A 27,871-nucleotide genomic window follows, 5' to 3' on the forward strand; every position below is an offset into this window, starting at 1 on the left:
CGGGCCGGCAGGTTGCACGGTTACATTAAAGTCGAGTGGGCCGGCCGGTTGCACGGTTACATTAGAGTCGAGCGGGCCGGCCGGTTGCACGGTTACATTTCGGTTGCACGGTTACATTAGAGTCGCTCGGCGGGTTGCACGGCATAGGGTCTCTAGGCATTAGTAGCTCATTTCCTGATTGATTCTACCACCACCACTCCAGTCCAGCGGAGGCACTAATGAGCTAGATTACAACACACACAGTAGCAGAAGAATACCAGCTACACAACGGCCAACCATTGACATATATATAATGCCAACGGTACGAATGAAGTAAAAGAAAAAAACAGGAGTGAGTCGGTTCATTGACGTATAGCACTCGATTCTCCCGGCTCAGTGACACAAGTCTGGTTAATTAACCGGCTCTTCGGTCAGTTCGTCAACACTAGTCAGAGGCTCTTCCACAGAATACAGGTTTCCCCTACAGATGTATTAGGTTCATAGTAACATTGCTGCAAACATTGGGTTTCCACACACGATGCAGTGACAATGTGCTGTCAGGCTATAGAGCCCCCTGCTGCCTGCCTGCTGTCATTATTAAACTGAATTTGTATTCTTACATTCTTCAGTGTCATTTGGAAAATATAAAAGCAGTTAGACAGTTTCAAATGCAATTTTTTATATTACATACCTCTTGGGTTGTTGTGTTTTATTCTGAGCTGTAATTATCTCAGTAACTTATCATATTTAGCAGATTTTACAAACACCGTTTAGTCAATTAGGTACTAAAATTCAATTTCTCCGCTGTTGTCTTTCTGGAGTTTTCTCAACTGTTCAGCCAAATAATCCCTTCTTCTTTTCTGTTGAAGAGAAACACACTTGTTAGTACCTGTACAGCATCCTCATTATCCTGCTCTTAGTCTGAATTTGTGTCCCTGCCCAATTAGATTCCTTACCTTTCTTAGTAACAGTATACGTTGTCTCCATGCCACCTAATATGTGGTCAATGACGTGACAGTGGAGCAGCCAGGTACCAGGATTCGTAGCGCGCATCTTTACTGTCTGAACAGGAAAAAGAAGGCAATGCCAACATGATTTACTGGTCACAAGTTTTATTTTGAATAATGTTTGACAGCAATGTCAAGCCACTGTAATTTACTCATGCAAAATGTTAAATGTAAATATCTGTAAGAGCCATTTTCATTGGTTTGGGTGTAGGACACAAATTGTGGATGATGAAATGTTTGTTGATGGAGCTTGATGAACACATGGTTTCTTGCATGTTTATATGAAGAGCTTTGTGATCAATAATTGTCCAGCAAAACGCAACGATGACTATTGGAGTCTGTGATTTCAACAGGAGACTACTGAGTGGTGTCAGTTAGAAGAGGGCGCATCAGCTAGTTTACTAGCCATAGACTGTTTGTTTGTTTGATTGTTTAAGTCCGCATAGCAGCCCCTCACTGGCTTTAAGTTTTAGGCTTAGCCATTATAATATCTATCGTATTTGTTTGCTTGTTTGCTTGTTAAACATGGAAGGATTGGAAAAGGAACACGTCACTAATATTCAAGCTTGATATAATGTAATATAATTCTTGTTTTTTGCCCCATTTGCAGATTTCTTCTGACCAGTTTTAGGAAAACATATTGCAAAGAAATTACTTGATACGATGAAGATTTTGCAATCAAACGAATGAGATTTACACCTTTTTCTGTGGTTACACTGATCGCTAGAACTTACACCAATGAGTATTTATTGACATTTAAATGTAACTTGCAGCATGTTTAATGTTGCAAAAGACAAATAAAATCAGGTTTTACCTGGAAGGTAGCTGGAAAGAGCTCATACACATCAGTTCGATGAGGACCTCCGCCCAGCTGTAGAGAGAGAAGAGTTGATTTTTGTGTGTACCAGCTTGTATAATGTGTAACTGCGTAGGGGGGTCTTGCATTTTTGTATGTTTTATATACCTTGTATTCCACACTGTGTCCATGCCAGTGTGCAGTGTGTATGTCCACATCATTGCCCATTCCCATCAGGTACCAGTACACCTTATCACCCACCTCCATATTCAAAGTATTCAGATTGCCATACATATAACCATTAATGGCTGCAAGCAAAGAAAAGCACACATACACACAACATACATATGAAATACATTAAGGACATTTTGTCTAGACAAAGCAACAAAAATATCATCCCATCTGTCAAATGATGCAGTTCATTTTGTGTGTGTGTTTATCTCACAGTGTTTCTTGTTGCTCTCTATAAAGGTTGCATCATCCTTCAAGTTTGTGCGAGGGTTACTGATGTAGGTCCTGATATTTTCATCCAGGTACCTGGAATAATAAAAGTAATAATTTGTCAAATATTGTACTATAAATATACAGTAGTTTATCTTCCTGGCATTGCTGCAGAAGACACCACAGACAGTGATGTACAGTCTATTCCGACAGTGATGTGTACAGAAAGTGTGTTTCATGTAGCCAAATCAGATAAATGAGGGCTAGGAGGATTATTATATATTTAGGTGGGAACCCATCAAATTTGAAATTGGTACATGTACACTTCACTGTTAAACTACGTCTACTGATGAACTACTCCCAATGGAAAATGTTGACAGTGCAATCCGCAGATTGTCATCATTACTTGTGGGATTGTTTCTAGAAAGACAATTTACAAGTATACAGATTTTTTGTTTTAGCATAATCAAAATTCCATTTAATTCCATTGTATTGGGTGGTAGCAGTAGGCAATTTGAAGGGGGGTGAGGGTGGGTTGCCATCCCGCTTGTTAGCAACATGAGCAAAATACATCCCCTTGTTAATCTGCCATCCCTCTCCATCCCATACCACTAGGGCCTAGTAGCAGAGATAGTGTAGGGGCAGAGGGTTTGTTCAGTTGAATATGTTATTCTAGTCTTCTAGTCTGCCCGACTCATTGACCCTTTATCTGACTGAGGTTTGTGCAAGTTAGAATCTATGGCCCCGACCATGGCTCTGAAATATCAGAAGCCTTGCTGTGCTGTGTATTGATAAATCAATGGTGCTGTCCATGGTGCTGAGGTAGCAGACAGATTTGTAATTGCGACTTTTTCTCTCAGTCCCGCCCTTCTGTCAGTTTCGTCTTGGATGTATAATATTCTCTAAAATATAGCTTATATGGCGGGTTACTTAAATAAACTGGCCTTCACATCACTAAGGTGTTTCCACTGGGCCATTCCCCCTGTTAAAAAATAACAAATTGGGCATAAGTTTCAGACAAAACCCTTAAATATAAAACCAAAACAGCATTTGCATTGTAGATACCATGAATTAAATGGACTAAATCAGATTTTTTTATTTAAATGTACAAACTACTAAACGTCTAAAAAGGTTAGACTTTACTTACCAGCTGTAATTCTCATTAAAAATCAGGAAAAGCAGCACAAACTCTTCGACTTCCTTCTTCATACCAAGAGTCCTGGAAGCAACACAGTTTGTACAACTGTACATTAGCACTCTATTATAGTCGTTGTGTGATGCAGAACCAAAATAATTCGATCTGCCTTAGACCTCAGATCTGGAAATCACACTGTATACGCTGCATAAATAAGTGAGTACTAACTAGTTTGGGTAGTTCTTTATTCATTTACAGATGCGAAAACACTCACCTGCCCCAACTACGACGACAGATCACCAATGGACCAATCAGACCGCTGTACAGGTCCTGTTAAGAAGGGAGACAACATAAGTGCGTGCATGCATGCGTGCGTGCGTGCGTGCGGGCGTGCGTGCGTGCATGTGTATGCATGCAACATACAGTACAGGCCAAAAGTTTGGACACACCTTCTCATTCAATGCGTTTCCTTTTTATTTTCATGACTATTTACATTGTAGATTCTCACTAAAGGCATCAAAACTATGAATGAACACATATGGAATTATGTACTTAACAAAAAAGTGTTAAATAACTGAAAACATGTCTTTAATTTTAGATTCTTCAAAGTAGCCACCCTTTGCTTTTTTATTAATAAGGGAAAACATTCCACTAATTAACCCTGACAAAGCCCACCTGTGAAGTGAAAACCATTTCAGGTGACTACCTCATGAAGCTCATTGAGAGAACACCAAGGGTTTGCAGAGTTATGAAAAAAAGCAAAGGGTGGCTACTTTGAAGAATCTAAAATATAAGACATGTTTTCAGTTATTTCACACTTTTTTGTTAAGTATATAATTCCATATGTGTTCATTCACAGTTTTGATGCCTTCAGTGAGAATCTATAATGTGAATAGTCATGAAAATAAAGAAACACATTGAATGAGAAGGTGTGTCCAAACTTTTGGCCTGTACTGTAAGTGTGCATGTGTGTGTGTGTGTGTGTGTGTGTGTGTGTGTGTGTGCGCGTGTGTACATGCGTGCATGCGTGTGTGCGTGCATGTGTGTTAGCGCACCTTGGTAACATCAGCAGTGGAGTAGTATGCTGACACAGAGCACTCTTCCTGCTCTGGGGTTGGTCCTGTATTCTTATTAACGTACCAGTAGTAGGAGTGAGTCTCACCTGGAAAAATACATTTTTTCAAGGTATTGAATTCCATGCTATATTACGATAACTTAAAGTTACACAGAGTCTAATAGAGCTGGGTGGATGGACAGATAATACTGAGGTCAGCTAATACACAGGCATACACAGAAACCTTCATATTCTGAGAAAATTAAAGCCATACCCGCTTTGATTGTAATACACAATGATAATTAAATAAATCCACAAAAAAAAAGAAGCATTTTGTGTCTCTTTATTAATTGTCTGCTACCCTGTCAGCTGATAATCTTTCTGTCTCTACCTGGTTGGGTGAGATGAACATCTGGGGTTTCTGTCTTGACTCCATGTGCGTGGATAGAATAAGGCCTGGATGCCATGTTTTTAAAAACCACTGTCACCTTGTCTCCCACATCAGCATGAATCATTGGACCTGAAAGAAGGGAAAGTGTTCTATTGACAAGACCAATCAGGCTGGAAAATAAATCCATGATGTTTCATATATGTGTGGCTTTTATTTTACAATCACAGTTTTTCTGCATTTCTTAATGGCCAGAAAGCCTACCCATAATGCCGAGGTGTTCCATATCGGCTGTTCTTTCCACCTGCTTGGTGAACTTGTTATTGGTGAACTGGCGGTAGAGCACCTTCTTGTAACGGGGGCCTATATACCCACCCTGCTGGTCCAGGAAGACAAGAGCAGGGCTGCAGAGGGAGAGGACCGGCTTATTTTGCAGAGCAATAGGTGGTTGAGGTTTGATGTGTGTGTGTGTGTGTGTGTGTGTGTGTGTGTGTGTGTGTGTGTGTGTGTCTGTTTGTCTCTCTGTGTGTGTGTTTGATGCCAATTTTCTGCTGATATTCTGTACAAACACTTTGTAAATGACAAAGACTATATACTACTCAATGACTACATATGCAGTGGTACCGTACTTATCCGGACCGGGGTACATCTCAGCCTCCCAAGTTCGGTTTGGAGAGTAGTTCCAGTCCATTTCCATGGCAGCGATGTAATAGGTTTTTGAGTGAAGCATAATCTCACCCTGACGCTGAAGCATGCTGCATTTCTTTACCGTGTAGTTGGCTCTCATCCCAGCCTGATAATGGTTCACTGTGGCTGACACCACTTCAAACTGACCTGAAACACACACAAACATCATATGTGCAGAAATATATTGTGGTGTGTGTGTGTGTGTGTGTGTGTGTGTGTGTGTGTGTGTGTGTGTGTGTGTGTGTGTGTGTGTGTGTGTGTGTGTGTGAGTGAGAGAGCGAGAGAGAGTTGTATACCCATGCTGTCTGGCTCCATAGTGACAGTGTGTGAGATGTGAGGGAAGACGTTAATGGTGTCTCGTCTGTTCTGGAGGTAGATGAAGCGGTTTCCCTCGAAGTAAAGGCTGATGATGTCCGTCTCTGAACCCAGTCCTGACACGTGCCACGATACTTTATCCCCCTTACACATGGTCAGGCCTGGGAGGTTCCTATACACAAAGCCATTGATGGCTGAAATAGAAAGCCACAGTAATACAACATATAGTGATTATCTCAAAAATGCTAAAATTATTCAGGGAAAAATTCTCCTATGATAAGGCAAAATAAGAGAATCAAAATCTAACTTTTTTGCTAAGCATTACAAATTCATATGTAGAGAGTGATCTGAGCTGCTAGTGATCAGTATGTGAATATGTGTTTGCTACACACCATGCATCTTGTTGCTTTCTATAAAGCCCTCATCTTCCTTGTTAACAGCAGAGGGAACAGTGCATAGGGACTTAATGTTGTCATCCAGATACCAGCTCAGGTTCTCATCAAATATTGTGGCCATGAGGTGGAACTCTTTGTCGTAGTTTTTCTACATGAGGAGAAGAAGAGGAAAGGTGTCAAAAATGTGGTTTCATCAATACATTTTAATTATGCTCTTACTCAATTGAAGCTGTCATCCATCCTTTTGCCAATATCCCAAACATTGGGATGTGTCCTAATCAAACACTTGTGTAGTTTCTGACGCTCTCTTCTCACCTGTTGTCCTTTTTTAAGTGATCCAGGTCGACAGATAAGGAGCGGTCCAACCAGTCCAGAGTTGGTGTCTTTAACAGGGTCCACTCCAGAGTAGTACAGATAGGACAGACAGTCAGCCTCCCCTTCTACTGGACCAGCACCCACTGGCACCGTCCACTCATAGGTGTGAATCGTCCCAGGTCTGACCAGAGCAGCTGGGAGAGGGGTCACCACTCCTGATTACATAGATTTATATAAAGAAAATTAATTATTATATGACATGATATGATATGATAATAACAATAACACATGCTGACTTAGATTAGTGATCTAAGTAATACATCAGGTTAATTGGTTCCTTCTTTAGCTCCCGCAGTTTCTTCGCTGTATGGGTCTCTGAGGAGAATAAGTGTAGAAGAGCCCTCAGAGACACAAAAAACGATAAGGAAGCATTTCATGTATAATGTAGTTCATTGATAACAGTGTGTATGTATTTGCGTGTATTAACCTTTTAGTTCATTGTGATAGAGCGTCCCATCTTGTTCGATACTGTACTGAACACCATGGGGTTGTATACTATAAGGCCGGCTGGCTTTGTTCTTAAACACCACCTTGATGTTGTCTTTCTCTTCAGCTCGCAGCACAGGACCTGGAGACACAAACAGACACACAGCCACAAATTTAGGACAAAGGACCATTAGATGGAATTTTGTTGGGAGAAATCTCATCAGGGTAACAATATCCTGCAGACATATTTCCAACATTTGTGTTGAAACTGGCAAACTGTTAAAGTAAAGGAGGAAGTCTGTCCAAAATAGGAATCAATGCCTTCAACAATGATGATGAAGGTCAAAAGATAAGACAATTGACATACCCAAAAAGCAGTTTCTCTGTTTTCTGTCATTGTAATCTGAATATCTTGGGGTTTGGGATAGTGGTTTGGACCAAACAAGCAAATTGAAGTTTTCATTTTAAAGGGGAGCAAAACAAACCTGCAAGCAAATTAGTTACATAGAAATACCATTGATTCATTTATTAACAAGAGCGGTTGGTTGTACTAATATGACTTTATTTCTGCGTACAGAGAATCTCGGACTCTGAAAAACCCAGCCTGGATTACCCATAATTCCAAGGTGTTCCTCCTCTGGGCTGCGTAGCATCTTTCTTGTGAAGGTGATGTCAGTGTATTCCACATAGCGGACCTTCTTATAGCGGCTTCCAATACGGTTTGGTCTTCTGGTTACAAACATGTCTGCTTCACACACACACACACACACACACACACACACACACACACACACACAAACACACACACAGTAAACTTTTTGAATGTGTCTCTTACAGAATCATCAAGGCCAGACTGTACCCTTTCTATGAATATGTGTTATGTATAGAGTAACTAACCCATCAGTAGGCTGCGTAGGAGCGTAGTCCCAGACTTCTTCTTCAGCAGCAATAAAGAACGGTCTGAGCTCACCGTGTGGCCGGGGCTTATGGACGTTGGGGAAACACTTCTTGATCTCAAATATAGCCTGCATTCCAGCTGGACAAACGCATGAAACAAAAAGTCACAAAGAAATACTAAACAAATGAGAAAATTATCCAGTTGAGTGACAAAACGTTGTGCGTGAGCTCACCCATGAAATGGTCATTAACGTTGCACGTCAGCAGCCAGTTTCCGGGATTGTCAGCCATCATTTCAGCTGTAGTGCTGGAGGCGGGGAAAAGACTGACTGTGTCTGTGTGGTGGTTCTGAAGGGTCAGAATCTGGCCATTGAAATGAACTGAATGTATGTCCACCTGGGGTTGAGTAAGGACATTCAAACTGGGTTCAGACCAGGTGCTTGTAGCTAACACGAGACATGATGTAGGCTACAAACTGCAAGAAATAATCCTATTTTTGGACAAAGTAACACGTTCACATCAATAGAGGCAAGATTTCATTTTAGAGGCAGAACAAGCATCTTTTTGACAATTCTCAAATCAAATCATTCAAAAAATCATTGGCGAAAGACACCGCAACAGACTTTGAGCTACAAAATGTGAAAACTAACTTTCGTTCTTAAAAGGTATATATATATATACCTTTTATATATATAAAATCTGTGAGACGTTTAAAGGTACTTGATGTTCAAATTTAGCATATTGTAAATAATAAGGCCCATTAAGGCTGACAAGTTTTTAAAAGACATTTAGCCTCTTTTAAATGTACTTAAAAAGACAAAACCGACATAATGCAAAATGTCTAAGATTAAAAGGACTAGTTGTATATTTTGAATTTGATAAGTTATGTTCCTTAACTAAGAGTTTTCAATGAGCAATGTCTGGAAAAACTAAAATATAAGACATAAAACTTGAACATGACAATAACAATTTTAAAGAATCCCTGTAACATCAGATATTCTGGTTAGCAATAATAATTATAATAATACAATATTTACCTCATTGCCTAAGCCAATCAAGTGCCAGTGGATCTTGTTGCCTTGGCACATGCTCAGTCCAGGCAGGTTACCATACAGAAAACCGTTTATACCTGCAATCCACACTCAGAGTTAAAGGTATGTGTATGTATATGGGTATGTGTCTGTGGAGAAGGATGCTGCCCCCTCACCGTGCATTTTGTTGCTCTCAATGAAATCTTCATCCTCCTTCAGGCCTCCGGCAGGAGCACTAATGTACGTCCTGATGTTGTCATCCAGGTACCAGCTGAAGTTCTCATCTGACACCATGAAGAGCAGAGCGTACAGATAGTCTCCTGACCTGTCTCCATGCAAGTCCAGAGTTCCTACAGAGGAGAGGACATTATGCATTCATGTTTTAAAGGGGAAACCTACTTAAAGGCCGTAAAAACATATTTTCTTAATTAACTTCTTACTATCAATTAATCCATTATTTAACTAATCGTTTCACCACTAATAAAACTATTAAGAAATATTGCTGAATTCCTGTCAAATCTGTGAGATCAGCTGTGTCAATACCACAAAGCAGCATTGAAAATATTTCTTAAGTAACAATAGTGAAATATAATCAAGTACCTCAAAATAGTACAGCACTTGAGTACATGTACTGATTTCAACCACTGGATACTATAAGGTTACATAGCTTCCTGTACCTGTCTTACAGGTGATGAGGGGTCCTATCAGTCCTGATGGGATGTCTTTTGGTGGGCTCACGTGGGAGTGGTAGAATCTGGTCACGCAGTTGCTGTCATCTGATGCTGGGCTCTGTCTCTCTGGGAGGGTCCAATCATAGGTCACTGTTGTACCAGCAGGCACTGAGTCGTCACGCTTCAGCTCTAGACTAATACCGTCTGGGTATAGGGCTCCTGAAAAAACAGATCCAAGCACAGAAAGTCACAAAGTCACACATCAATCTGTTATCTGTCTATTAAGTCTGCCAATTGATTTGTGCATTGATCATTAATTCCTCACCCTCATTGCCCTTGCTATAGTTCAATCCATGCGGGTGGATGCTGTAAGGTCTGGTTGCCATGTTCTTCAGGTGGACAATCAATGTGTCTCCCTCCTCAGCCATCAACAGGGGTCCAAGGTAGCCCAGCCAGTTCGGTTTTATCACCTCAGTCCTGTAGGTGGCGTCGCTGTACTGTTTATACACAGCCTTCTTGTAGGTGGAGCCAATACGCTGGGGGCCTCTCTTTAAATACACTGCGGCTTCTCTACAGAGAAAACATGAGGATTATTATGGATTACCATTCAAATATTTTAAAAAACTGTTTCTATTTGTCAATGCGTCATATTGTTTTGATGGTCTTGTCATTGTATTTAACCAATATTTGGCCAGTTTTTGTGAGGCCTTTATGTACCTACTGAATTCTGCATGTATTGTAAACAAAGGAAAGTGTCTGTAAAGGTGCTTCTGTATACATTGCTGACTATGCAGACACAAGTATTCATTCATGTATGTTTTTAAATGTATCCAATCAAGTCAATGTATTTAAGAGTAAAGAGTAAAGCATGTGGACTAAGTAATACAAATGAAACAGGTAAATGTAATAGGCCTTTTGCATGGAAAGCACATTAAAAAGAATTCACAGAATCGCTGTCCAAAGGATGCATCTCTGAAATTTTCTTAGATAAACTGAAAGAATGTGTTCTATGTTAAGAAAATGATCCTACTTCTGAAGCTACATAAACCATGTAACAACTCATTGAATTATCGGGAGAGAGAAAAAAAACATTGTCACAAGGCTATTTTTCATATGTCATCAACTGTTGACCTTTTGAACTTACAAGGTTTTCACACAACAGCAATGATTGTAGTCCTAATAATATTAGCGTGGACTAAAGAGCAATTGTTAACACATGGGATTTAAAAATTGATAAACAGTAGATGGGAAGACTTGAAATTGAGGAGTAAACTGTTTAGCAGCCTAGGGCAAAAATTAATCAAAATTATTAAAACAAAATTATTAAAATTAAATCAAACATCCATGGATTTTAAATAACGTCATGGAATTGAGGTGGAGAGACAACTGGAGAAATTGTGGATTATAATATGATCCTAATCTTATAAAGTTGAAATATTAACATTTAAAGCGACGCCAATACAGGAGAGATATGGTTTCTTTTCTTGGTACCAACGAGGAGTCTTGCTGCAGAATTTGGACCAACTCTGTGAAGGCTGACTGACTGAGTGACTCCAACATTATCGAGACAAGACAATGTACTGTGCATGTACTTACTCATCCTCCTGCAGAGTACGGTTTTGAATTAAGTTCATCCCGCTTGGAGCATAGTTCCAAGACACCTCTTCTATCTTAAGGAAGTATTCTCTCCTCATCCCAGACACACATACTGCTGCCCAACACAGCAGCAACGCTCCACTTAACCACAACCGATGCATTTGGCCAACTACAAGTTAAACTGCCAAGGAGGAAGATGATTCTTTCTTTCTGTTCAGTGATCCAGAGGATAATAATGATGAAGACAAGCAGTGCATGCAACTGACAGCTGTCAGTCAGTCTGTCTGAGAGACTTTAGACCCTCGGGGTATCTTTATACTCCCTCAGCTGACTGCTCACTGGTCACTGACCAACAAACGGGGTTTGAGCCAACCTGTGATAAAGGTAAGAAAAGGTTAGACTTGCACAAGAACACGTTTTTCTATGCAACATCCACATTTAATAGTCCAAACATAAGGAGATCAGGTACACCGTAAAAAATAAAAAGTTGACACAACTTACAATTTCAAGGCAACAAACTTCAGCAAAATTTTAAGTTGGGGAAAGAAACTTAACTTTTTTAAGTTTAAATGAGTTGGTCTAACTTTCAATTTTAAATTTGCTTAACTTAACTCCACTTCAAAACCTTACTTATCTTAACTAAACTAAAAGTCACAGTTAATCATAACAATACATTGTGATGACTTTAAAACCTTTCTTATCTCAACTCAACTTTAAGTTTCAGTAACTCATGATTGTGCTTTGTAACAATTTTGAAACCCAAGTTAGGGCAATTTCAATATAACCATAATACCCACTTATACAAATAATTTGCACATGCAAATAATCATATACAATGTCTTGATTCAAAGCTTTTTTTTATTCAACATGTATCAAATGCTTCAAACAAGCAGCTGAGAGCAGCTGAGACCCATAACTGACCTAATCAGGCTAAACAGTTATACTTTTCTAACTTTTAAAATGTTGCAGCAAATGCTATGTGTATTAAAATACTGTCTGTGTGTCAACAATTCACACACAATGAAATCCTTACACAAGTAAATAATACAGTATAGTATTATATGTAACTAATAAAGTGCGGGTTACTTAAAGAACAACTGACTATAAGAAATGGGTAGAAAAGGAGAAAAAAAGTTAAGAAGTGTACAGATAGAGCAATGTTTGTTAGTAGCAGAGAGATAGTTAAAAGTAGTACTTTTACTTCTTCCCCCCGCATCCTGTCCCCCCCTCCCCTTCTAACGGCCTGATCAGCGCTGCTGCACAAAGAGAGAGCGGAGAGGGAGGAGGGGCTGTGGCTCTGCTCCTCACTCAGTCACAGAACAGAAGACTTGGCGGCCACAGGAGAGAAATACCTCTATAATAGCAGCATTATATTAGCAGCACCTGTGAGTCTATCATTTGACAGCAAAAACGCGAAATGCGGAGTATGTCCTGTATCTCCCTTACCGGCTAACGTATTTCAAGATGGAGCATGAATATGGAGCATCCACCCCAGTTCATGGTTGTGCAAATGTAAAAATTCAAGCCAATAGGTACTTGGAATTGATGGGAGTGGTACATATTTATGAAAAAGGACAAGTTTGTGAATGGGCAACGAACAAGTAAAAACGTTATATGCCAAAAGCTATACGGAAAGGGACTGGCCAGTTAACAATTGAACAACTTCTGTTATAGCTGCCTTTTTTATTTACTTAGGCAGAGGACTAAAACTGAATCCACAATTAACTATTGGTAAACAGCTGTTTTCTTCCAAAACCTCAGTTTCATTGAGGTTGGTGAACTTGCAGGACTTGCATTGCATTCAACTTAATCTGAAAGACAAAGGTTACAATAGATTGGTAATAAGCAAAACAGGCATACGAGAAACAATTAAGTATGAGTACACACTGCAATGCAAAAAAAACTATTGAAAACACTGGACCCATGCTTGGCATGCTTGGAAACGCCTGGCTCTTAGATGATCTAAGAGCTGACTGGTTCAGAATTGACTCAACATGATGTGTTATTGTTTTTGAATAAGAGAGATTTTAATTGATATTAGTCTGATTTGAAGCCTTATTCAGATCACATGTTGCGTGACTGACAATAGCGTTTTGTAGTCAGAGACACTAAATCTGATCATCAGCAACATATTGCATGTAGAGCATTTTAACAGCTAACGTTACTCTGTCATAATAAAAACAATTGGAGACTCCGTACAAGCTGAAATCAAATAACATTTTAATAAATTGTGTAACTGTTTTATAAAACCTCCTTACTTCTCTCCTGAATCAGAAGACGGGGAGATGCAGGTAGAAGTATGTCCATGTGTTGAGGCAGCATGATTTAGCTAGCCCAATCTATTCTTCTTACCTGTTATGTAGACATTATACGGTAATGTTAACTCACGTTAGTACTAAAGTTACTTTAAAACACAATTCCACAACACTGACATGAATTGAACCCTTGAATCTGAAGTAACCTGGCTGCTAGCTTACGATTAGCCGAAGCTAGTGGCAAACGTTAGCTTTGGGCCAAACTGTTACAATGAAGTAACACTGCCAGACACACATACCTGTGCTGCATATGACAAAGTGTTTACCACTGACATTTTTGGGGATTTCAGTGTAAAGTGCTTTGGCTGAGTGTAATTGCTAAATGTCCTAACTATGAATTTTAAATTTTGTTTTTTGGGTGGACAAAGATCAGCTTAAACTTAATGACTCACTGGAAACTTAAAATGGAAATAGTCTTTTATTTTTATTCAAGGCAGCACAAACAAACATACATTATAAAAATATGTCACTAAAATATATATAAAGTGTCCATTAACACTGATCTAGCATCCAAAACATATAAAGAAACAATTTACAACAAAATGCTCTGGAAATTAAAACAAATGTACAAAGACAAACACAAAAATCTGCTCTTAATCCTTAGGTGATCCAACACAGTGTATAAACGTTGGAACCACAAGTATCAAACTGGACAGAAAGGACACTTCCTGGTGCATCAAGATAATCATGTCAGCCAAGATGCTAATGAATAACTAAATAATGGAAATGAGCATCATCAACTCATCATCATCATCATCATCATCATCAAGGACTGTATAGAGATTTTTGCCACTTTAACAGGCACATTAAAAGCTTGAAAATATAGCAAATATACTGACGTGGCAGTCAGGTGTCCATGACACTGCATATGTACTGTAGGTCGGTCTGTCTAAGTAAGATTGAGGTGTACTTCCACACATATAAATGGTGCTGGGCAATAAGGTTGCGTATGCATGTGTCCATTAATGTCCTGTATGTATGCATACATTGTCGAGTGTGTGACTCTCAGCAGGTGAGTCTACATACACGTATGCATGTGTGTTTAGATCTAAGCATTAAGACTATACTCCTGCTTGTAGCAACAGGGCCGGCAGACGGCATTGACTAAACCGTTTCCCAGCTGTAAGAGACAGATGATGAACTCCAACACGGCCAGGCCCAGTAGCACACACAGCAGAGTCACGTTCCACTCTACGATGTGAACCGGCTGAAGACAGCGTGACCAAGTCTCTGGTTGTAAGAGATACCTGGAACACACAAAGAGAGAGAGAGATCAGTTGACATCAGTTGACGATCAATCACAGTCAGCAGCTGCATTTCTACCAACATTTTTGCATCGGTTACACGCCTTGCTCTGAGTGACTGACTACATTCCTAAAATGCTGAAATACTAAAGGGGGAAGTAGTCTCTGAGTACACACGCTGATGACTTAAATGAGATAAGTGAGCAATGACCAGCTTCTGAAAAGTGAGGATTACCTCCTTTTCTTTGTTTTATATAATTGTAAATCTAATAACTTTGGGTTGGCACTGTTGGTTGGAAAAAACAAGCAAATTGTGAATGTTGTGATGGAGATTTTTCACTGTTTTATGTCATTTTATAGAATAAATGTTTAACAAATTAATAAATTGAATGAATATGAATAAATTCTACCAAGCACACACACACAGTATCTCCCTACCTGCCCCCCTGGTCTGCAAAGGGGTATGACCATCCATAAGAGGTGAAGCACTGAGGGCCCTGCACCAAGGCGAATCCTGACATGATGAAACAGTAGCCAGACCCCACCAGGCCGACCGCAGCTGCCAACACTGACCCGCACATCTGGAGAATAACACAAGCAGACAAAGTGATTTAACGTGCATGTGTTTGGATGCCTTTGTGAATATGTGTGTGACTTGTTTCATTTATTCGTTTAATAGCTCAGATACAGAGGCAGCTGCAACAGACACACACACACACACACACAACTGCAGCTGTGCATGTGGCTTGTGTGGTGTGAGCCAAGCTTACTTTGTTAAGTGTTGAATAACAATGGGACCCTTGTTAAATTATCACTGCTGGATTAGCATTAGCATTCCACCTCATAAGGACACAGTGTTGGCTGGCTTAATGACAACTGTACAGTATTATTCTCCGAGTGGGGAGAAAGAAAGAGCAAAATAGCAGTTAAATGGGAACATTATGAAGAGTTGCAATGGGTAAAAGACCAAAAAGCCTTATATTTTGATTTTAAAAAAAGTTTAACAGTTCATAAATAATGGTCTGTATGTAGCACACAGAAATATATGAACATCAAATGAAGTCTTGGTTCTATATTTAGAGAGCAACTGTTGAGAAATTTCTCAAGACAATTGAGATATCATTCTGCAGATTCAGCATAAATAAGTATGGGGCTTCTCTAGCATTAGTTTAATGTCAGTGTTATTACTCCTTGAGTTATTGGTATTGGCAGCCTAAGCTTGGCCTATGTCATATAATGTGCCCATGTAAATGTGGCCGTATACCTTTAAGGGCATTCTGCTGCATCCCTACGCACGTTGCGCCTGTAACGTAAGACTCACGCAGTTGTGGAGAGTTAAGTTTAGCACCTGCCTGTATGTTACCTGCATGTTTGCTTAATACAAAGGATTCTTTCAAGTATAAGACTGGTGTGGACATTTGAATTCTTTACATGGTGTCAGAAGCGTTTGACGGACACATTGCTTCTTCGAAAAGATGGCCAAGTTTCATCCTGTGGAAAGTTTCGCTTTTAGAGAGATTTTATTTATTTATATGCACATTAATGAACATTTCTGTAAATGCACCAGTGTTAGCCAGTCAGCTGATTTTCAACTGCAGTCCTAGTTGCATGCATGTCTTTACAGTGGGAAGAAACCAGAGCAAACCCATGTAAGCACGGGGAGAACATGCAAACTCCACACAGAAAGGCCCGGGACGACCTGGATTTGAACCCAGAACCTTCTTGCTGTGAGGTAGAAGTGATAACCACTGAGCCACCGTGCTGATCGTCCAAAAGAACGGGCTGACTGGAAACAACGTTTCCTGCGATTTCGGTTGGCCACTAAACTGAGTAAAGAGGACGGCGAAGTGCAGGTCAGTTTGCTGATTTATGCCATAGGGCCTGAGGCTGAAAACATTTTCAAGTCTTTCACCTTGAAGGAGATGGATGGGGATGAGAAGATTGACGTTGTGTTGGGAAAATACGACGCATACTTCCACCCTAAACACAACATGATTCACGAGCGCACCTGCAGAGATTGCAGTGGCCCGGTGAGAAAGCTGAAATGTTTATCAGAGCCCTGTACGATTTGTCAGAACACTGTGACTTCGGTGTAAACAAAGACGAACACATCCGTGACCGCATTGTGGTGGGCATTTTGGACAAAGAACTGTCACGTAAATTGCAGCTAGGCTAATGGCTGATCTTACACTTGCCCAAACCATTACAACTGTTCGCCAGTCCGAGGAGGTTGCACTCCAAGTTCACCTGCAGGGTGAGTCATGCGCAGCGGTGCAGGAAATCCACGGGAGAGGATTAGGCAGAGGAAGTGGAAACCTAAAAAGAGAGAAAATGATCAAGGAGACTCGAAATGTGGAAAATGTGGAAAACTGAAACACAGAGATCCGGAAAGGTGCCCAGCCATGAACTCTACATGCAACAAGTGTAAGAAGGTGGGTCACTGGGAAAAGAAATGTTACAGTAAATCAGTCAGAGAAGTGACAGAGACTGTTTCACAGACACCATACTTCCTGGGTGCAGTCACCAATGAAAACAGAAGTGATGAACAATGGACAATACGGTTTACAATTGGAACAACACCGGTCAAATTTAAAATTGACATGGGGGCAGATGTAAACATTATGGGAGAAGAGACATTCAAGAAATTAGTTCCAAACAAGAAATTGGAGTCATCTAATGTTGCACTGTGCAGCCCAGGTGGTCAGTTGGACTGTTTAGGAAAGTTTCAAGCCAGCACAGAATATAAAGGAAAGCCATACTCTTTTCCAGTATATGTCATCAGTGGCCGAAACGCAAACAATCTGCTAAGCAGAGTCACAGCAATGATGATGGGGCTTGTGAAACGTGTCAAAGAAGTCCACAAAGCATTCGGTGAGCATGGAACACTCAAAACCGAGCCTGTTAAAATCCTGTTAGGAGATGACGCCAAGCCATACACAGTGCACAGTGCTCGTCGCGTTCCGTTGCCTCTACTGCAAAAAGTAAAAGAGGAATTAAAACGCATGGAGGAAAATGAGGTGATTGAGCCTGTGACTGAGCCCACTGACTGGTGTGCGGCTATGGTACCAGTTCCAAGGAAAAATGGGAAGGTGCGCATCTGTGTCAATTTGAAGAGGTTAAACAAGGCTGTAAGGAGAGAGGGGTACGTCCTTCCAACTGCTGAGGAAATTACTGCTAAACTCAGTGGAGCAACAATGTTCACGTCACTGGATGCTGCCTCGCAGATACCTCTACACCCAGAAAGCACAAAGTTAACCACCTTTATAAAACCCTTTGGGATATATGCATTTAAAAGACTCCAGAGCAGCACGACCAGCGTCTCAGCAAGGTGCTGGAAAGGATCGAGTCAGCCGGCCTGAAGTTAAACAATGAAAAATGTAAGTTCAGGCAGGACCAGCTTCACTTCTTGGGCCAAGTCATTGACAAATCAGGTGTCATGACTCTGACAAAGTCAAGGCAATCTGCGAGCTCCCACCACCACAGAACATGGAAGACCTAAAGCGGATTCTGGACATGTTTAATCACTTAGGAAAATTCATTCCCAACTTGTCTACAGTGGGTCAGCCACTTTATGACCTGTTAAAGTCTAAATCAGTATGGACATGGGACCGTTCTCAGCAGGAGGCATTCCAGCGGATTAAAGACATCCTGTCCACTTCTCCAGTCCTGAAGTTCTACGATGTAAACCGCCCTACTGCTGTCTCAGCCGACGCCAGCAGTTATGGCATAGGCGGAATACTACTGCAGCTGCATGAAGGGGAATGGAAACCTGTGGCATACTGCTCACGTCGTCCGTCTGATGCCAAGACCAGATATGCACAGACTGAGAAGGAGTGTTTGGCGAGTGTCAGGGCCTGTGAGAGATTTGAAAAGTACCTGTGTGGCCTTGAGAGCTTCAAACTGGTCACCGACCACAAACCTCTGGTTCCACTCATGAATCAGAAAGACCTGGACAATGTGCCAATACGGTGCCAAAGGCTACTCATGAGACTTATGAGATTTAAACCGATGGCCGAATATGCACCAGGGAAGACCTTAACAGTGGCCGACACACTGTCACGGAGTCCACTACAGTGCCTGGAAAAGGAGACTGACACTCACTCTGACGTAGCGTGCTACATAGCAGCCGTTGTTGACGCCATGCCTGCAACCCCACGTAGGCTTGAGGCCATAAAGACAGCTACAGCAGCAGACCGTAACCTACAATTGGTGTTGCAGTACATAAAGTCAGGGTGGCCAGAGTACATAGGCCATGTTCCAGCAGCAATCAGGGAGTATTTTCCCATGAAAGCTGAATTATCTGAATGCAACGGGATCATCATCAGAGGCAGCCGTATGGTGATTCCAGATGTGCTGAGAACAGACATCCTGAACAAAATACACGATGGACACCAGGGTTTGACAAAGTGTAGAGAGCGAGCCCATGCGTCTGTATGGTGGCCCAGCATCTCATCAGAAATCCATCAAAATGTCCAGTCCTGTGCCGTGAGATGAAACCCAGCCAGCGGAAAGAACCTCTCATCTCTACCCCCTTACCTGAACGGCCTTGGAAGAGACTTGCTATGGACCTGTGCGATCATGACAAACACACTTACCTTGTCGTGTCAGACTATTTCTCCCGGTTTCTGGAAATACTTCACCTGCCGACAACCACTGCCTCGCAGGTAATCTTGAAGTTGAAGGCAGTGTTTGCCAGATTTGGCTGTCCAGACGAGGTTGTGTCTGACAATGGGCCTCAATTTTCATGCCAGGAATTTAAAGACTTTGCGAGAGAGTTTGACTTTACACACATCACCTCAAGTCCACACAACCTTCAAGGGAACGGACATGAAGGGAGAAGTGTTCAAACCGCTAAAAGAATCTTGAAGCAGAATGACCCTCTGCTCGCCCTCATGTGCTTTCGGTCAACGCCTTGCACCACCACAGGCGTGAGCCCGGCAGAGCTACTCATGGGCCGGAAGATAAAGACAACGCTTCCAACACTGGAGGCAAATCTACAGCCCCGATGGCCTGATCTGGAAACTGTCAGGACCAAGGATGCATTGGAAAAAGGGAAACAAGCGTTCTACTTTAATCAGCGCCATGGCGCTATGCCTTTGCCTTCTTTACAACCAGGTGATCCTGTCCTCATGAAGCTGGACCATCAGAAAGCCTGGAGAACACCTGCCGTTGTTTCTGGAGGCAGCATCACACCACGCTCCTTTGTCATTGAAACACCCCAGGGAGCAACTTTGAGACGCAACCGGTGTCACTTGCAACAGGTTTCTCCAGCGGCTGGAGCCACACATCCTCTAGCTCCAGATGGACTACAGCAAGGAGCTGCCACACAGAAGCCTGACCCCACAGTCTTTGCTGACACTGCATCACCAACCCCCAGTGTCGAACCGCCTGACACACAGACTGGACTGTTCCATACCCGGTCTGGTAGACTGAGTAAACCTGTTGAAAGGTTGAATCTGTGAAGAAAAATCACATGTTCGCTGTGATGGTGTGGCTGTTTTGTTCATTTTGAGTTATGGACTATGGGGAGGGGAAAAGAGAAATTATGGGAAATGTTTATTAATTCTGTGGACCGACAAGTTTATTGACACTGTGAAGAGAGCTGATGTTATAATGCTCGTTAATATAATGCACAGAGTTATGTTTGATGAGTTAAGTCAACTGATATTAGTGCCTTACTGTTTAATCAAATGCAGTACCTTTCAAATGATCAGTTATAGGAACAGTCAGGATATCTTTTGATTCTTGTTTATCGTCAGAGAAAGAAACAAAACTTAAAAGGGGAGATGTCATATAATGTGCCCATGTAAATGTGGCTGTATACCTTTAAGGGCATTCTGCAGACTTGTGTGGACATTTGAATTCTTTACAGCCTAGTGTACTGTAGTTCGGTAAGTCCCTTACCATTAAACTCTCATTCCAGCAGCAGCTACATTTCCCCAGAGTGATGAAGACCACAGCTGGAAACAGCATCTGGAAAAACACAGTTAATTGTTTTGTTAAAACAGTAGCATTCATTCTTTTTCTTTCATTTAAGGAAATTATACACATTAAAATGTTTGAGATAAGAAAGTAGTATAATAGTAGCCTAAAGTAGGCCTAATATATAGACGCTAAAGCTATGCAAGATAAGATATTATCATATTTTACCACAATGGAAGATTGTTGTTTTTTTTCTTTGCTGGCAGTTACTGGGAGCATTTCATAATATTAACACCACCACCTGTACCTGTACCATCACCCATATCACTACAGCCCTACAAGTCAAGCCAAGTCAATGCAAGTCAAATTTATTTATAAAGCACACAGCCTACAGTCCCTTCTAAGATCTTTGTCCCACCAGAAATGTATGGGTTGGTCAACCATAATCCTTGTTAAAAGCAGTATTCTTTATATGGATAATCACCAGGGGTCAAGTAACGAAGTACAAATACTTTGTTACCTTACTTAAGTAGAAAGTTTGGGTATCTATACTTTACTGAAGTAATTATTTTACAACAGACTTTTTACTTCTACTCCTTACATTTTCACGCAATTATCTGTACTTTCTACTCAGTTCTACTACTTCAGTTTGGCTTTTTTTCATTCTGGCTTTTCATCGTTCAAAAGAACACAAAAAAAACAACCTATCCAGATAAATCGCGCCATTGGGAGAGAGTGAATTTGATTGTGGTTGGATGAGAAGTATAAACATATATCATTCCAACACCCTATTGGTTTGTACACGATCCATCGCACCTGCACAGACCCGGTGCTAATACAGCACCGGTGCCTTAACAACCGTTATCTACCGGACCGAAAAGCAACGTGGATTTCGGTGCCTTATTTAAGTGTCACTTCTCCCTGATGCCCCGAAAATGGACGTTAGAGGGAACCAAAACATCGCCGCACGGGACGCTAGTTAACACTACACTAGACAGCAGGTAACTTTAGCCTACCGTTAGCTAGCAGCTGGAGTAAACACGGTTAAAATGCTGACAGCCCATCTGAGTTTGCAGGTATGATTTTAATATAACATTATAGTCATTATGGCCTTTAAAAAACGTTTTTGTTGGGTAGGAGGTAGTGCACTATAGGCCCTTGTGGAGCAGGCTACTTTTACTTGAGTTGATAATTCAACTTCTACAGAAGTCTTTTCAAACCCTAGTATCTATACTTCTACTTGAGTAATGAATGTGAATGCTTTTGACACCTATGGATATTACCTAAAAGACCCGTCATCTAGGAAGTAGGTCTAAGTCAAGAAGTACTTTGTCATAATCTGCTGTAGGCTTACTTGTGCTTTGAACGGAATGCTAGCACATGCTAACGTAGTACATAGCATGTTAAATAACATGGCAAAGGGTAAATATGGTGCACTATACAGTAATCAAGGGATCATTTGCCGTCTTTGACTGTTAGCATGCTTTGTTAGCATTACCATAGAAATGAGATTTAAAAGTATCCTAACGGGTTGCACAAGTGAAACTTTTGACCTGTTGTTGGTCCAACGTGAAAGGTCAGGGGATCAGGGTTCATCTTTTTCAGACCATACACATCAACACTAAATTAAATGACAACAAATCTGATAGCTGTGACAATACAAGTGGTCAAACAAGAGCTAAGGCCACAGATGTTGTACAAACGTTGCTCAGGGAAAAGAGAGAAAACTGCAGGGGATAGAGAGAAATAATGGCAAGTCTGTTTGTTTGTTTCAGGTTTCTCATGTTTTACTATCCCTCCATCCCTTTTTCCTCTCCTCCTCTTTCCTGTGTTGTTTTCTCTGTCTCCCAGCAGTCAAGGACTTTAACCCTTGTGTTGACTTTGGGTCACATTGACCAGTGCTTGAAGTGGAAAAAAAGGTGCCCATACTCCGGTACATTGGCAAATCATTAGGCTATGACATTTGAGATTTCTACAGTGAAAAACAAAACTTGGAGATATTGTGTGTGTGTGTGTGTGTGGGAAAGGGGCAGCATAGGCGTCGATTTCAATGGGGACGCTGGGTACGTGTACCTACCAGATGTCGTTATGAGTAATTTTGTACCCACCACTTTTTTGAAAACCTCAAGCTCAATTTAGTTAAAAAAAAAGTCCATAACACATATAATTCTTGAGCGACAGATACCAAAAAATCCACAGCAATCTCTATCCCCACAGGGCAGGCACAGACACAGCCGCTCTGCTGCTGCGCTGGCTGCACGCTTCTCTGTTCACAACCCTGCATGTCGGGACATTCTGCTTAACGTGAAAAAAACTTAACATGGTTTAATCTACCTAAACAACGATCAATGATTACCAAATGTCTCATGGCCATATCTTGTAATGAAAAATTAAGCCTGTCAAAAGAACTAAACTGAAACCCAACGATTATATAATTTATCTCACATTAGCGTTTTTTATTCTTCATTGGAGCCTATGGCGAGGAAAAAGCTTGTACCTGAACAATGATCAATGATTACCAAATTTCTCTCTCATATTGCTCCTCATAACCACTGAAAACTGTCAAAAAATCTAACCAGAAATGTGGTGATGATTGATCGTTGTTTAGGTACATTAAATGTTGAACTTTTTCACGTTAGGACTTATACGCTGCCCTGCTGAAAATGTGAAGCAGAAACGCTTAATGTCAGATAACGTCCATAATAATTGGACTTTGGGTTCGATTTTTTGACATTTTTCAGTGGTTATTAGAGCAATATTAGAAAGACATTTGGTAATCATTGATCATTGTTTACGTAGACTACATTAAACCACGTTTTTATTCATTCTAAGCTACAGGACAGTGTCTTTCAAAACATGAGCTGCGCGAAAGAGGAAAAAAATCTGGAAATGTAGCCTACTTCTGAATGCGTCTCTGTCCCCAGCACATTTCAAACCAAACTGACGCCCATGGGGGCAGAGGAGAAATACAGAGAGGAAGCAGCTGCTAGACATGTAGATGCGACCGGAGCAGAGTTGGTGGAATAAGTTTAAGTGTTGTAGCCTACACAGTGTGTGCGGTGTCTGAAACAAACTCGACACACTTCTTTTTAGTTTCATCAGACAGCTTTTCCGAACTACCGTCCGTGGCTAAGCGAACATCTGATAGGGTGGGCCGACTGCTTGCCTTTACGTGATTTGTCAAGGTCCGAGGTAAATCACGTAGTGCCGTCTGTAGTTTATGTAACGTTAGGGTCAATCTGTCTGACACTGACGCTTTCTCTGTCAGTGGTAGAGTACCGGCTACATGCGAGAAGTAGCGGTACGCAAGAAAAAGTGCAGGTACGCTTATGTGTGAAATGTAGAAGTGCCGGTACTGTGTACCGGTGAGTACCGGCCCACTTCGAGCACTGATGGGAAGACAACACAAGGGTTAAATCACGTCCTAACAGAGGAGGGAAGTTCCCAAGGTCCCAAAGATCATAGGCATCATTGCACATCCTGGATGTCCCCCTAAAGATTATCTTTGAGCAGAGGCAGAGAGAGAGAGAGAGAGAGAGAGAGAGAGAGAGAGAGAGAGAGTGGCTGACAATACAGAGGGAAGTGCACAGCGAGAAAGGAAGATAGAGAAAAGCGGAAAAAGGAGGGAGGAAGAGCGAGGGAGAGGAAGGGAGGGAGATAAAGATAGATTTCTCTCAGAGGGGTTTAGTTTGCTCTTTGACTCTTTAACCTTCTGTCATTTCCACAAAGAAAGGAAAAGACGACAGGGATATTTTCTTGGCACACAGAGAACACAAAGAAAACAGAGCATGGTTAAGGTGATATATTAAATACATAAAGTTTTATGTAATTAATGTGTAATTAATTACAGGGGAGTTACAAAGCAAAAGTGTCATTCAGTTTCACTCCGCAGCTCCCAAAGAGCTCACACAGAAACACATTGAATATAACAGTTTGGCAAAAGTATTCTCTGACCAGACAAAAAAAAAAAAAAAAACATAAATGAAGATAATCATGTATGAAAATCTCCCGAAATAACACAAATAACTCCCTGTGCTTGCAGAAATGTTCTGTCTTCTAAGATGTAACAAGAATATACAGACCAACCTAAACACAGATGAACTACTGTATATTCCTAAAATAGTGAGCCTTTATTCCCCTCAACTGGGTTTAGAGGCCTTTATTTCTAAATTCCCCCCGGTTTGTCATCATGTTTTAATAGGACCCTGTTTTGTGGTCCATTCCTATTTGTTGCTGTTTGATTTTAATACTAACTTCCTCCATAGTTCACATTAAGAACCTTCCAGCAGTTCAAGGGGCCTCATTTTTATTGTGGAACATCCGCAGGAAGTGTCATTTACAGCATGTGAAAGGAACATTTTAAGATTCAAACCTTTCTCTCTCATAACTTGACTGGTCTTTAAAATGCATTGCTCATTGTTCTGCATCCTCTTCTGGTTGTGAAATGCATGGCCCGTGCTGATTCATCGCCTCTATAAATAAAGTTTTCTAACAATGAGAAAACCAAAATGTTCAAAACTTGTTGTACCTTTTGGTTTGTTCTGACAGCTTTGCACAGAACTTAACAAGCAGTTAAATTGCCCCTCTTCTGCATTAAATGAGTAGTAGTGGAAACACACACTTGCTTGGTCATGTATATAATTTACTTTTCTGCTAACCATTTTCTATGCAGTCTGTTGTCATGTAGAATACAGTATATATATATATATATATATATATATATATATATATATATATATATATATATATATATATATATATTACAGTGACATGCTAAGATGTTCGGAGCCTTTCTTTATTTCCAAACTAAATAAGAATCTAAATATTTGTACAGAGTGAAGCTGCGTCCACCCAACACAAGTGCACTGCTGTTCAACAAGGTTAATCTTGTTTGGGAAAATACAATCTCTCCTCTGTTCCTCCTTAAAACCAAACTAAAAGAACAGCTCCTTTCTGCTATCGGAGCATAAACCCAACAGATCAGCAGCATGTAGCAGACGGATTAACTGTGAATTCACATAACACTCCATTGTTTTCAATGAGCAACTGCAGACACTCAGACTGAATGGTGTTGAAGGGACACAATTGACATTTAATAATATTTGGTCTAAAACAGCATGTTTTATGAATCAAAGGCTTACCCTGCATACAGATAAGTGCAACAAAACAAATCAACAAATCACAATGGACAAGAAAGGCAAGTTAAAAGCATGAGTGAGCCTGAATTAGCATCAGTCTGATATAATAAACACAAACTGAGAAAAAAAAAGGCTTCAGTCTATATAATAGTAAACACTATCTACTTTACATGTACCAGCGTCTGTCTTTATACCACTGAATAAGGGCGGAAGGTTTTTTTTGGTAAATGCAGCTCGTTAATGAGGCTTTTTTAAAGTATGCATCGCTAAAAAGCTGTGAAAGAATCTCATTCATAAAAAAAACTGCGGTCAAAGCATGGTTTTAAAGAATGTTACTGATGAAAAGTGTATCTCATGACTTTTAGTTTCAATTAATTTCTCTCTCCAGTGCAACTGACAGTGATAAGTTCCACCAAGTGGTACCCGTGACCTCAATTAAACCTACGCCCACATTGTTTAAACCGCCTCTGCCAGGCAAAATAATCCAATCCAATATTTGGAAAATGGCTGCCACATTGCACCGATACCAAACATTTCAACTTCTTTTCATTCATTATGGTGAATGACGATTTCACAGAAGTACAGAAGTTATAGTCAGATCATACAGACTCGTAACTCTTTACCCTCAGAAGTTTCACAGCTTTCTGTATCAGCTTATTACAGTATATTATTTTCCACACTCATACCATGTAAAAAAAAAAAAAAAAAAGGAAAGACCAAAACCTGCCACAAATACAGATGCCAAACTTTGAGTAAATATCATATTCAAATCTCTATGCACCAAGCTCACACTGCTGCAACTGTAATCCGATTCTATTTGAGCTGCAGGCAATGAATGGCAGGATGTGCCCGACGTGGGAAAAAGAGCTATTATGTTTAAAGTTGTGAATGACAAACCAGGGTTTTGTCTAAAATCTTGTCGCACACAAAGAATAAAATATAGTTTAAGGTGTTTTTTGATTATTGATTGGCATAAAAAACAAAGTAAAGTATTTTTTAAAAGATGGTATACACATTTTAAACTTAATGTAAAGCAAAAACTTTGGGCTGTATAAAGTTGAAGGAAAGTTATTTTCATGATGCTAAAGTTGAGCTTTTAAAGAGAGGATAACCACACTACACTTTGTTTGGTCAAGGTAAAATAACGGGACCTTAGTGTGTGGTTCTCCTTTCTTCAAAATATGTCACTGCAATTACCAGAACCTAATGTTTGGTGTATGTTCACCAGTAAACTAAAGTTTCTAAAGAAATCTGATGATTTGACCAAAGCTGAAAAAATTGGAATCAGAATATTTTGACATTTTGACACACAAAACCTATAGTATAACCCTAGAAATATAACAAATACTCATCATCTAATTAAAACATGAAGGCAGTTTTTTACGCACCAGCAATCCACCTCCTCCTAGTCCACCAAAGTACCAGATGTAGCTGGCCAGGCGGTCCTGCTGGATGTAGGTGATTTCTCCCATGGGAAACAGCAGCAGTAGGTTGGCCAGGATACAGCAGAGGGCCAGAGGCAGCAGAGCCAGACCCAGAGACCTGGCGAAACCCACCGAACAACACATCGCTCAACCCAAAAAACACTCACAACCGCAGGGAGGAAAGGAGAGAACTGGAATGGGCCGAGGAGAGCAAGAGAAATTGAGCAAGAGGGGAGGGAAGGGTCAGAGCAGCTGGGGAGCCAGGAAACAAAAACAAGTGACAAGAGCCTGCTGTATGTTAGTGTGTTAGGTGTGTGTGTGTGTGTGTGTGTGTGTGTGTGTGTGTGTGTGTGTGTGTGTGTGTGTGTGTGTGTGTGTGTGTGTGGATGTGGATGTGGGTGGGTGTGTGTTTCCCACATCCTCTTAGTAAGCCAGGCCTCACACAGCACTCTGGAGTATTAATTTCCCTCGATTACAACATCGTTTTTTTCTTATTTCCTTTCTTCCATGGTAAACACATTTGTAGTAGATGTACCATATTAAATATTATATATTCCTCACTTTATCAATTATTGATCATTTAGTCTATACGATCTATTATATACTGTATATATATATATATATATATATATATA

General features: G+C 40.6%; 2 protein-coding genes across 2 annotated transcripts; both read right to left on the reverse strand.

Moving 5' to 3' along the window:
* Nucleotides 1-764: 764 nt before the first annotated feature.
* Nucleotides 765-11,354, reverse strand: LOC114561678 (ceruloplasmin-like). The gene is made up of 25 exons (XM_028587747.1): nt 11,194-11,354; nt 9,923-10,167; nt 9,604-9,816; nt 9,103-9,276; nt 8,933-9,024; nt 8,129-8,291; nt 7,896-8,034; nt 7,858-7,862; nt 7,612-7,746; nt 7,000-7,140; nt 6,843-6,887; nt 6,513-6,727; nt 6,195-6,345; nt 5,784-5,996; nt 5,430-5,634; nt 5,065-5,204; nt 4,804-4,932; nt 4,414-4,520; nt 3,633-3,688; nt 3,371-3,442; nt 2,228-2,319; nt 1,951-2,090; nt 1,801-1,857; nt 936-1,041; nt 765-839 (listed from the first exon to the last, which is right to left on the reverse strand). Exons 1-25 carry the CDS (start codon nt 11,352-11,354, stop codon nt 814-816), a joined length of 3,222 nt encoding a protein of 1,073 aa, XP_028443548.1. The 3' UTR covers nt 765-813.
* Nucleotides 11,355-13,934: 2,580 nt separating this feature from the next.
* Nucleotides 13,935-27,532, reverse strand: tm4sf18 (transmembrane 4 L six family member 18). The gene is made up of 4 exons (XM_028588506.1): nt 27,201-27,532; nt 20,657-20,725; nt 15,191-15,333; nt 13,935-14,755 (listed from the first exon to the last, which is right to left on the reverse strand). Exons 1-4 carry the CDS (start codon nt 27,378-27,380, stop codon nt 14,557-14,559), a joined length of 591 nt encoding a protein of 196 aa, XP_028444307.1. The 5' UTR covers nt 27,381-27,532; the 3' UTR covers nt 13,935-14,556.
* Nucleotides 27,533-27,871: the final 339 nt, after the last annotated feature.

Source organism: Perca flavescens, chromosome 9 (assembly GCF_004354835.1).
Source record: "Perca flavescens isolate YP-PL-M2 chromosome 9, PFLA_1.0, whole genome shotgun sequence".
Classification (NCBI taxonomy): Eukaryota; Metazoa; Chordata; class Actinopteri; order Perciformes; family Percidae; genus Perca; species Perca flavescens.